Source organism: Rana temporaria, chromosome 1 (genome assembly GCF_905171775.1).
Source record: "Rana temporaria chromosome 1, aRanTem1.1, whole genome shotgun sequence".
NCBI lineage: Eukaryota > Metazoa > Chordata > Amphibia > Anura > Ranidae > Rana > Rana temporaria.
The window spans coordinates 619,528,025-619,540,560 of record NC_053489.1 but is presented as its reverse complement, the minus strand read 5'-3'; the positions used below and the strand labels follow the sequence as shown (position 1 = coordinate 619,540,560).

Below are 12,536 nucleotides of genomic sequence, written 5' to 3'. Positions count from 1 at the left end.
GATTAAGGCTGGTATACCCAGTAGTTAAAACTTAATGTAATAGCAGAGGCACATTTAGTAGACATAATCTTAGAAAAAACAATGAATAAAAACTGATTTCATTGAATTGTGAAAACATATTTAACTGATGTATTTGGCTGGGTATATTTATTTTTCACAAAACAAAAAAGCCTTTAGAAAAGATGTGATAGAACAATTTGGCCATGGACAATTTGCAGCCCCAGGGCCAGCAAAATTTATAAAAGAGTAATTTTGTGGTATAACATAAGATGATGTATAGTAGTCCCAACATTATGGAAATAATTTTTCACAAACTGTGATATGAGCGCTTAGTCCCACTAGTTCACTGTCAACATGCATTGAAGCAGTCTGGCGTGCACTCAAAAGGCAAATGCATTTAAATTTTAAGGCTCCATTCACACCCAAGCTTTTTTTAAAGCGTTTTAGAAGTATGTTACAAGCCTTTTACAGCTTTAGGCATTTTTATTTAGCCAATAGAAAGCACTAATGGGAGGAGAGGGAGAGGAAATTAGGGTTAGAGAGCTGCTATTTAATTGTTTTACAAGCGTTTTTCTGCTCAAGTCAGGAGTTTCTATTTTTCTGATAACAGAAAACAAACACTCCTGCGCCCGAGTGGATTACCAGACAGTCTGTATGTTGTGATAGTGCATGTCACTGGCCTTGCTACCCTCAGGGATAGGGGTATCCTAAGGATAAACAAGAAAAAAGAAAGAAGGGGCGCACCAGCCTAGTGCATTATCCTTTGGATGAATTTTATTAAAACGTGTCAGCCGGCAGTGGCCCTTCCTCAGTGACCATTTGGAGTGTACTTGGGTCTGACTCATTTCTGCTACTTGTGGAAACTATATACATTGCAAGCCATTCACCTATGTCTGTGAGTAGTTTTCCTGTTTATCTATTTTAATCGAATCCATCCAAAGGATAATGCACTATGCTGGTGCGCCCTTTGTTTATTTTTTCTCGTTTCTATTCTAGTCTATGGGGCCAAAAACGATTGTAATCTGCCAAAAAGAAGCTCATGTACTTTTTTGAGCTTCAGGTGTTTTGCTTTAGGTGAAAGAATGCTCAGATGTGAACAGGAGGCAATTGAAATTAATGGAATTTTGCTTGTTGGGCTTTTGGAGCGGTTTTACAAGCTGAAAAACGCTCAGGTGTAAATGGAGCCTAATAAGGGCAGTCTACGTTAACACCCTAGAGCTAGGCCAACACAGGTGGAGGACATGTGTCACTGACACAATTGTTTCCTCCAGCGATGTGCATTTTCTTTTCAAGTCAACTGAAAACAGTCCTTCAAAATGTGGCTAAAACCCAATAACATTTAAAAAGTTTCCATACATTTGCACATTTATTTTCCAATGGACTAAAGTCCTGTATACACGATCGGTTTGTCTGATGAAAACAGACCGATGGACCGTTTTCATCGGACAAACCGATCATGTGTGGGCCCCATTGGTTTGTTTTCCATCGGTGAAAAAAAATAGAACATGTTTTAAAATTTTCCTATGGATAAAAAAAACGATAGAAAAAAATGATCGTCTGTGTGGAAGTCCATCGGTCAAAAATCCACGCATGCTCAGAATCAAGTCGAAGCGTTCTCGGAAGCATTAAACTTCCTTTTTCTCAGCACGTCGTAACGGAATTTGGACACATTCGGATTTTTGACCGATGGTGTGTAGGCAAGACTGATGAAAGTCAGCTTCATCGCATATCCAACAAAAAATTTGATTCCATCAGATATCCGATCGTGTGTACAGGGCTTCAGCGTGTAAACAATATTCATTATTATGTCTGTATGATGATTCTCACATCAATGTTATGTGCAGAACAATAAAGTTGCCCATCATGTAATTAAAAATATATTAGTATCATTGTCTATGACACTGGTATATTTGTACAATGTTAAAATGACAAACCCCAAAGTTGTATACATTCAGCGCATCTCTTAAAAAATACATAGGCAATTTATTGAGGTGTAGAGAGGTCAAAACAGTGGAGGTGCTTGAGAATTCAATTATTAAGAGGAATCTGATAGCTTAATTTTGTCCTCCAGGTTTTCAAGCTGGGCTCTAGGAAGTGTGTTTTATCTGCAGCTAGCCATAGACAGGGCTATATGTTTTAACACATGAAGGTGCAATACTCTGAAGATTTGCTCATCCTTTTTCTACTTTGTCTACTTTTTTGCAAATCAGTTTCCTGCAAGTGTAGGGTGTTTTCGCCCAACCATAAAAGCAGATATAATTATGTATCAGTATCACTCAACATACTCAAATGCCTTGTACACACGATAGGAATTTCTGATGAAAAAAGTCTGATGGAATTTTTTCATCAGAAATTCCTATCGTGTTTGGGCCCCATAGGATTTTTTTCCATCATAGTTTGGAAATAGAACATGTTGGAAAAAAATCCTTTGGAAAATTCCGATCATCTGCGTGGAACTTCCGACGGAGAAAAAAACATGCATGCTCAGAATCAAGTCAACGCAGGCTCGGAAGCATTGAACTTAATTTTTCTTGGCTCATCATAGTGTTTTACATCACCGCGTTTTGGACGGTCGGAATTTAGTCTGACAGTGTGTATGCAAGACTGATGGAAGACAGCTTGAACGGAATTCTGACAGAAAATTCCTTCAGATTTTAGCCCATGTGAAAATCCTATAGTGTGTACAGGGCATTACAATATTTTTTACGAGTGTGGGCAAGGAAACCAACTGGGTTAAATGACTGCATTGAAAACAAAAGGGATATTTAATGAAATACACTTCAGGGTATTACCAGTCTAAACATTAAGCTTAATAGAAAACTAATATTTCAGATTTGGATTGATACTGGATTGTTTATTCACCTGCTGGTTTCCATTATTTTTCTGTGACTCCAACTATTACAAGGAAGTCTCCTTGTAATACTGGATCCACCATTTGTTTCTTCTATGGAGAATGCAATGAGAGGATTCAGAGATCTATAAGAAACCAACTTGGGTCTTAACTCATTGCCATTTCTTCAAAACCAAACTGTTTCAAGTGGACTTGCCTTTTTGTGCACATTCCAGCCTCTATTTGTGATAATGCAAGTTGACATTTATTATCTAATATAGTCATTAGCATACTATAATATTGGAATGCATTCTAAAAAAATAAACTATCAAATACTAAGCAACTTAAATGCTTTAACATATATAATTTTCAAAAGCATTTTAGACTTTTTTTTTACCATTAAATATCTACCCAGTGCTTCTTAAACATACTACATGCAAATATTCTATCCCTCAAACAATTTATAAAAATTATACAGTTCAAGACAGAAGCTGCTGACTTGGACAGATTGCTTTGGCAGGCACTGTACGTACATACCATGTACAGAAACATGCCAAATTTGCTTTGCATTGCTACTTGCATTTTACAAGTCAGAATTCTGATATATTTAAAGCAGTTATATTTACAAGGAAATTTGCACCTCCATTATATATACACATTACATAGGGAGTTCATTAGTATTAATACATTCCTTCTCTCCCCTTCCTAAAAAAAAAAAAAAAAAAAATACATTTTATTTTTCACTGATTGCTTTTGTCAAAGATTTGGTGAAGAGAATTCAAATGCATTGCCAATGTACTCCTAACTTCTCTTGTGCTCAGTGACATCAGTATGAGACAATTTGAGGAAATTATTTTAACACTTTGATGCACGTTAAGAAGTGTGGATCTTGGATCTGCAAGTCCCCTTTTGATAATACAAGATCTCTAGCTACATGGTATCTTACAGATGGGCTCAGTTAGACGTAATGGGAAGTTTGCTGGCTTAGAAAGAGTTTGACATCTTCGGTAAGGTCACAGAAGATTGATGTGCCCAAGTTCATTGAGAGGTTTGGCAGAACTGTTGACACATTTTTAAAAGTGCAGCCTCAATGCTTCAGTGGCAGTGCTGTGTGAATGTATAGACACTTCCTCTTCATGCATTGGACCAAGCATTGGTATTCACATTGTCTTGAAAATAGGTTAACTAGAAGATCTATTTATACTACACTCTACTGGTATTTTACATTGCATTCACTCTTAATTTTGGAGCCCACTCCCCTTTCCCATATGTCAATATTTACAATTTAAAAAAATACTACATTTACTGCAGGCCAGAATTCCGGTTCCTGTGCTTTACAATACCTAGCTAGGCTTTACCTAACTGATAGAAGAGCCATCCTAATTAGAAAGTTAATACTAGACATGTGAGAGGGAGGACCACACTGCCTCTATCTTACAATGTCCTTGCAAGGGCCTGTTGTACATTCGCAAAGAAGGAAGAAATCGATTGGAATATGAAGGTGATGACAGGCAAATGACGCTATTTGCCATCACTGCAGTGATGTGTTAAGAGAGAATGGAAGTTGAGGTGGGGAGATCAGGCAGGGGTTGAATTTATTTCTACTCTTCACGAAGCTGTAGACAGTAGCGGTGGTAGCGAAGCTGAAAGAACATTTTCTCTAGTAATGAATGTGTCATCCCTGGGACAGCATGGTTTTCAATTACACCCACATGCTTGAAACCCAAAGACTCATACAGCTTGTGAGCTGCAATTTTCACAGCTGTAGTGCCAAGCATGATAGAGGAGTAGTGGTTTAACATGGCAAACTCCAGGACTTTGCGGCCTAAAGCCTTGGCGATTCCCTTCCCGCGGTAGTTGGAGTCTACAGACATCCGTCTAAGTTCGACTACGTTGTCTTCTTCATTGCCTCTGGCTGCCACTATTCCAACGACTCTGCTGTCCAAGACTGCCACCCAGAAGCAGGAACCTGTAGAACACAAGTACACATGTCAGACAAGGGGTGGTCTCTAAATAGTGTTAAAAGAGAGGGAGATCCCTCTTTTAATATGACCTTTTTTAATATTGCATGAAGGGGGATTGATCTCCCCAGCTACGGCCTTGAGGTAGCAATAAATATAAAATAATAAGTAATAAGCCATTAGTACTTCTAATATATGCAGCTGTAGGTACTACACAAATGGGGTTACAAGTAAACAGAAAAATTATAGTTTAAACAATTCCATCAATTGTTAACCTTTGAAAATAAAATCCCAACTAAGAGCAGGAACCACAAGAATTCTGCTTTTAATTTTAATAACTTGAAATGCCTCTTCTGTGCTTCTGTGATCATGATTTAATTTTGTTACTAAATGCTCACCTTATCTGACTTTAAATCTCAGCTTTCCCCGACAATGAGACATTAACCAATTGTGGCACACCCTTTAAATACTGCAATGGTGGGTGTGCCTCAGAAAAAAGTAGTGATATCTTGTAAACAGGATTAACCTCCCTGGCGGTATGATTATTTCAGATTTTAGGTGCTGAAAGCGGTACCATTATTTTGCAAGGAAATTTGGCGTTTTATATTGTAGGCCTGTAATTCTTAGGAATAACTCACTTAAATCTGACCAAACAAGAGTCTAGTAGGCATCCAGGTATGACATTTTTTGAAAAACAAAATTATAAAATATAATATAATAAATAATTATAAATAATTATAACAAATAATAATGTAATTATAATAAAAATAATTCAATAATGTAATCAACTCAAAATCACTGAAATTTGCTCAGTTGCAGAATTGTCGTTGTCATTACTTTTTTTTTATGACGAATTTCCCCACAAATCGCTATCGCTCAATTCTGCAAGTAATTATAATTTATTTTCGCTGTTTTCTAGCTTCTCTAAAACAACTTTTGACATAAAGGGACACTTTTGGTTGCTATGGACAATATACAGTTTGCAGGCAGAAAGAACAGTTTTTATTATATAAAACGAACATGTAGGGCACTGGGCAGACCACTAGGGACAAGGGGTGTGTGTATTTTTTACATACAGTACTGTAATCTATAAGATTACAGTATACTGTATGTAATGTGTTTGTTTACTTTTTTGAATTTGGCGTCGTTCTCCGACCCCATGCGTTGTAACGTTGCAGGGAACGGAGATCGGCAGCACACGGGGACACTGTGTGAATCGAGCAAGGACCCACTCGCTCACACAGCGGGGATGCATCGCAGGATCCAGGGACAAGGTACCGGTAAGTAACTTTGTCTCTTGCTGCTGCGAGGCAAGCCCGAGTCTGGCTCAGGGATACCGCTTTTGGTACAGAAATCTTACCCCGAGCCAGACTTCGGGAATACCGCCACGAGGGTTAAGGAACGCACACAGAATAGGATTTTTTTGGCTGGCAACCATAATGTTGTAGTACCTACTATGAGATAGACCTTTAAAAAGTCTTACAGGTGCACTTTGTATGGAATTAATTTTTCCTGAAAATTTTATAATGGGAGGTAGCACGGGAAAATAGTCAACTTTGCAAAAAAGTGTATTACTTGTATAGGAGAGTTTTGAAGTAATATATGAGTATGTAATGAGAGCAGCCGTATTTTGAGATTTTTTTTTTATATCTGCTTGTAGTATATCCCACACATAGAAAATCCTGAATACTTTGATCTTCAAGTCCATTAATGTGCCTGTCCTTATTGAGGATATGAACTGGATAAAAATGGACCGGTTAGGCCTCGTACAGACGGACGGACTGTCCGCTGAAAACGGTCCGCCGGACTGTTTTCAGCGGACATGTCAGCCCGGAGATTTCTGTCTGATGGTTGTACACACCATCAGACAGAAATCCGCGCGTACACGATGACGCGGCGACGTGCGCGGCCCTGGAAGTTCAAAGCTTCCACGCATGCGTCAAATCACTTTGACGCATGCGGGGGATGGCGGCCGATCGGACATGTACGGTGAGTCTGTACAGACGACCGAACATGTCCGACAGACAGGCTTCCAGCGGACATGTTTCTTAGCATGCTAAGAAACATTTGTCCGCTCGAAAACGGTCGGGTGGACAAATGTCCGCTGGAAACCTGTCCGGTCGGCCGTACACACGACCGAACATGTCTGCTGAAACTCAGCAGACACGTTCGGTCGTGTGTACGGGGCCTTAGAGTAATTGATTCCTTCATTCTAAGTCCCATCTTTCTCTGTGATTCCTACATGAATGCTGTTCAGCAGTTTAACCCCTTGGCGCTGGCACATCCTGGCCCTTTAAAGGAATTTGTGATGCCAGGAGGCGGGATGGGATTTCTGATCATGTGACCACTGTGATTGGCTGTCACAGCAGCCACATGATCGGAAAGTTCCTGATCGCAAGTAGAGGCCGTGATCTTTTCGTTAGCCAGTAACTGTGTCAGGAGCACGCAGGGTGCGCCCTCTTGGTGTCAAGGTCCATCTGCCGAGAAGCAGCATATATGTGTACAGCCAGCAGGAAGGAGTTAAGCATGTACAGAGCTGATAAGTGAAACGTGAAGCTGATAGATTGGCATCCACAGAAATGTACTGCCTACACTCTGAATAATTCTTTGGATAAACATGAGATTTTGTTTTTGATATAAGCTTTGGGTAAACCTTTCACAAAGGAAGGTCTTCCATTGCTGACCCTTCCTGAAAATGCTAGTTGTCATGTTGTAATGCTGCTATTCTTGCTTCACAACTGAATCACTGACCTGAAACAATTATGCAGACAAGGCATTCAAACTTATTTCTGACCTGCTTGATTAGCATAGTTGTTGGGGGGGTCAGCAAACTGCTAGATAACTAGGTCAGAAGTTGCAACTGCTGCAAAGTAAAAAAAAAGAATACAGAAAGCTATGAACTAAAGTATAAAATAGCCTGAAAATAGGCTGTGTAGATATTTAACTGAAAGTTTAACCCAACATAATATTTTCTGTTACTACACAAATAAAACAGCAATCACAGTTGTGTTTTGGCCATTTTTCAGAGAATATGAATGATAACACAAAAACGTTTCTTTCACTCATGGTTAGTGTTTGGCTAAAGCCATTTATTATCAATCAACTGTGTTTACTCTTTTTAACCACTTAAGCCCTGCCGCACGACTATATACGTCCTCTTTTTGAAGAGGGATATCTCGGTAACGGCAGCAGGTGCTGTAAACGATAATGGTGGTCTCAACGGTGGATTCGCCGCAAGATCACCATTATCGGCGGCGGGAGAGGGCCCCCCTCCCGTCGCTCTCCTGCACCCTGTGCCGCTTACTGGAGCCGTCTGTAGTGGCGGAGGCGATCAGGTCCTTCTTCCTCTGTGGTATGGAAATGAGTGAGGGCAAGATGCCCCCCATCCGTCTCTATACCATAGCAGGGCGGAAGTGATGTCAAAACGTCACTTCCGCCCATACGTCTTAAAGGCAAATTTTTTTGTTGTAATTTTTTCAAATGAAACATTTTTTTTTTAATTGCATTTTAGTGTAATATGAGCTCTGAGGTCTTTTTGACCCCCAGATCTGATATTTAGGAGGACCTGTCATGCTTTTTTATATTACAAGGGATGTTTACATTCCTTGTAATAGGAATAACAGTGACCCATTTTTAAGAAAAAAAGCAGTGTAAAAATAAATAAAATCAAGTACAATAAATGAGAAAACAAAAACAAAAAATGTTTTAAAGCGCCCCGTCCCGACGAGCTTGTGTGCAGAAGCGAACGCATACGTGAATAGCGCCTGCATATGAAAACGGTGTTCAAACCACACATGTGAGGTATTGCCATAATCGTTAGAGCGAGAGCAATAATTCTAGCCCTAGACCTCTGTAACTCAAAAGATGCAACCTGTAGAATTTTTTAAACGTCGCCTATGGAGATTTTTAAGGGTAAAAGTTGGACGGCATTCCACGAGTGGGCGCAATTTTGAAGCGTGACATGTTGGGTATCAATTTACTCGGCATAAAATTATCTTTCACACAATAAAAAAGAAATTGGACTAACGTTACTGTTGTCTAATTTTTTTATTATAAAACGTTTTTTTTTTAATTAAAAAAAGTGCTTTTTTTTCTCAAAAAAAGTGCGCTTGTAAGACCTCTGCGCAAATACGGTGTGACAAAAGTATTGCAATGACTGCCATTTTATTCTCTCGGGTGTAAGAAAAACAAACAATATATAATGTTTGGGGGTTCTAAGTAATTTCTAACAAAAAAAGGTTTTTAACGTGCAAACGTAGAATCTGACAATCAAAAGTTTACATACCCTGGTGATTTTGGCCTGATAACATGCACACAAGTTTACACAAAGGGGCTTGAATGGCTATTAAAGGCTATTAAAGGTAACCATCCTCACCTGTGATCTGTTTGCTTGTAATTAGTGTATGTGTATAAAAGGCCAATGCATTTCTGGACTCCTGACAGACCCTTGCATCTTTCATCCAGTGCTGCACTGATGTTTCTGGATTCTGAATCATGAATCATGAGGAAAGCTAAATAATTGTCAAAGGATCTGCGGGGAAAATGTAGTTGAACTGGAAACAGGAAAGGGATATAAAAAGAAATCCAAGGAATTGAGAATGCCAATCAGCAGAGTTCAAACTCCAATCAAGAAGTGGAAAATGAGGAGTTCTGTTGAAACCAAACCACAGTCAGGTAGACCAACTAAAATTTCAGCCACAACTGCCAGGAAAATAGTTTGGGATGCATAGAAAAATCCACAAATAACTTCAGGGGAGATGCAGGACTCTCTGAAAACATGTGGTGTGGCTGTTTCAAGATGCACAATAAGGAGGCACTTGAAGAAAGATGGGCTGCATGGTCAAGTCATCAGAAGAAAGCCATTACTACACAAATACCACAAAGTATCCTGCTTACAACACGTCAAACAGCACAGAGACAAGCCTCAAACCTTCTGGCACATTTGGAGTGATGAGACCAAAATTTACCTTTTTGGCTACAACCATAAACACTACGGGCCAGATTCACGTAGAGCGGCGCATATATAGACCGGCGTAGCGCATATCTGTTACGTTACGCCGGCTCAATTTCGTGATGCAAGTACCGTATCCACAGAGTATTTGCGCCCAGATTTGCGCCAGCGTAACGTAAATTCCGAGGCGTAAGGCAGGGTAATTGAAAGTGGGAAGGAAGTGGGCGTGCTCCATTTAAATGAGCCGTGACCCCATGCAAATGAAGGGACGGACGGACTGCGCATGCGCGCATGATTCTGCACCTTACTGCGCATGCTCAGAACACGGCCCGGCGCAATCAGTGAGATAGGAACTAGGCCCGGCGTACTTAGTGAGATACGCCCTGTGTATAAATAGGCCCAGACAAACGCCCTTCCATTGCAAAAGTACATCCATGTGTTTCCCTTCCTGAAGCAAGGTGCTTTTGTTCTGTTGTCTGTGGCTGTGTGTTGATTTGTGTAGGAGTGTTATAAGAAAGATTTATTGGAGTAGGAGATTGTATTAGCTGTTTGTTTTTTCTGTGTGTTTTTTGGTGTCTGTTTTTTCTGTGTGTTTTTTGGTGTCTGTGTTAGCTGTCTGTTTGTGCTGCCTGATTTTGGTGTCTGGTTTTTGCTGTCTATTTTTGTGTCTGTGTGTGCTGTCTGTTTTTGTGTATGTTTGTGGTGAGTGGTTGGTGGTGATATGGCACCAAAGAAGAGGAAGCTAAACTTCTCAGTCCGTAAGAAGGAGATCCTTGCCAGGGCCATCACCCTAAATGGGCGATTTTTGCATGGCCCTGAGAGCCGGGACACCACCCCGGCCAGGAAGAAGCAGATCCTGCAGGACATTGCTGATGACATCAATGCGTTGGGGGGGAGAGGAGGACCGTCAGTGGGATCTCCAAAAAGATCAATGACCTCCGCCGCGTGGTCCGTGAGAAGCTGGCCAAGCTAACGGCACATTCCAGGGGCACTGGAGGGGGACCACCTTGCACCATCAGGCTGACTGCCGAGGAGCGTGCAGTAGCCAAGTGCTTCAACAGCCAGCAAGTGGTGGGCCTGCTTGGCTTTGACTCCGATGAGGCCGTGATGACAGGTAAGTTTTTATTTATTTTTTTCTATCTGGCGAGTAGCATGTGTGGGGGGGGAAGGGAATATGTGACAAGTGTGTGGATCCTCCAACCTGTGTATGTTTTGTGTCATCCACAGATGGCCAGGAGGGTGCTGGGCCATCTGGCCAGTCTGCACCATCCCCCGGACATCAGGCTGCTGAAGATCCCCAGGAAAGGCAGGAGTCCTCAGGGGAGGGGAGTGGCCACAACTCACCTCATGAGGAAGAGGAGGAGGTTGAGGAGGAGGTCACTATTGCCAGGGAGATATTTCGCCTTTTGGATGAGGCTCCACCTGTGGCTGGCAGCAGTCAGGCCTCCATCAGGGGTAGCCCCTCCCACTTCTCCCCCCCAGGGGGCTCCCCTTCTCCCAGGCCACAAGCCTCATCTGCAGGCAGGAAGGCCACCCGGAAGACCAGGGGGGTGGCATACTTTCTGCCGGCCAATCTTAGGAGAGACCAGGCCCTTCAGACCCGCCATCTGGGTCAGGTCACCCAGACTTTGGCCCAGATGGAGGAGAGCCTGGTCTCCATAAAGGACTCCGTGATGGACGTGATCACGAACTCCTTGGCATTCATCAACTGCTTTAATGACCTGCAGACTGCCACAGCAGGCGTGGGTCAGGAGGGGCATGCCCTGACCCAGGCTGTCCAGGCCAATACGGCAGCCCTGAATGTTGGCCTCAACAGGATAGCCGTGGCCTTGGAGGGCAGGCCAGCAGGTGGACAGACACCAGGGGAGGCTCCTCCTTCCCCTGATCCCCCCCCCATGAGTCTCCCCTGAGGGGCTGGGGGGCGTGGCTGTGGCCGGCCCAGGCGTGGGTCACGCTGATGTTAATTTGTGATGTACTTTTGTTTTCAGTAATTTTTATTATTTTTTTGTTTTTACTGTGATTATGATTTGTTTTATGATTGTGAATGATGTATAAATGTGGGGGTGACATTCCTGCCGGAAAAGGGGTGTCACCCTCAGTTTTGGTGGAGAAGGGATCCCCAGGACCAGGGAGAAGTGATCCCAGGTCCATGTGAATGGTGTATGAATGTACAGTGACATAATTGGAGCCTTGGCGTGGCGTTGCTGCTCCCTAGTACCGTGCGGTGTACTTTGGTCTAATGCAATTCGATGAGGATGTGATGTGTCTGTGCTAGGGACCACAGTGGTGTGCATGCATGCATTCTCGTTGTGCCATGATTAATGTGTGTGTTTAACGTGCAAAGGTGCCTTCTGCGCGCCTCTAAAGTCACTAGTATAGCTATGAGCATGGATGCCCCTGGCATGTTGGCATACAGATTGCTGTCCTGCAAGTGTGTGTGCTCAGCTCGTCCCTAACGGTGTTGCTTTAGCTGACCTGCACACGTCTGGTGCGAAGTCAAGCCTGCTTTTATAAGGGGTAACTTTAGACCGGACATTCAGCTGATGCGCACATGGCGTAGCCTGTGCCGCACAAACGTACTTTTGTGGATCGCTGTATCTCCCTCATTTGCGTATTTGACTAGCAAAACAATGGTGCGTCTAGCGTATTTTTGCGCCCCAAGATGCGCCGGTGTAATCGTTTTACGTCGGTCGGAAAAAGCTGGTTTTCAGGCGTATCTCGTTTTGAGGATACGGCGCATAGATACGCTCTACATTAGATCTGGCCCTACATTTGGAGAGGAGTCAACAAGGCC

General features: G+C 42.2%; 1 protein-coding gene across 1 annotated transcript in view; it reads right to left on the bottom strand.

The window, feature by feature from the left end:
• Nucleotides 1-2,569: 2,569 nt before the first annotated feature.
• The window catches only part of NAT8L (N-acetyltransferase 8 like), a 77,407-nt gene continuing 67,440 nt past the window's right edge, over nt 2,570-12,536 (bottom strand). The window contains exon 3 of the mRNA XM_040335296.1: nt 2,570-4,799. Coding sequence (XP_040191230.1) covers nt 4,432-4,799 — 368 coding nt within the window. The 3' untranslated portion in view covers nt 2,570-4,431. The remainder of the gene's footprint in view (nt 4,800-12,536) is intronic.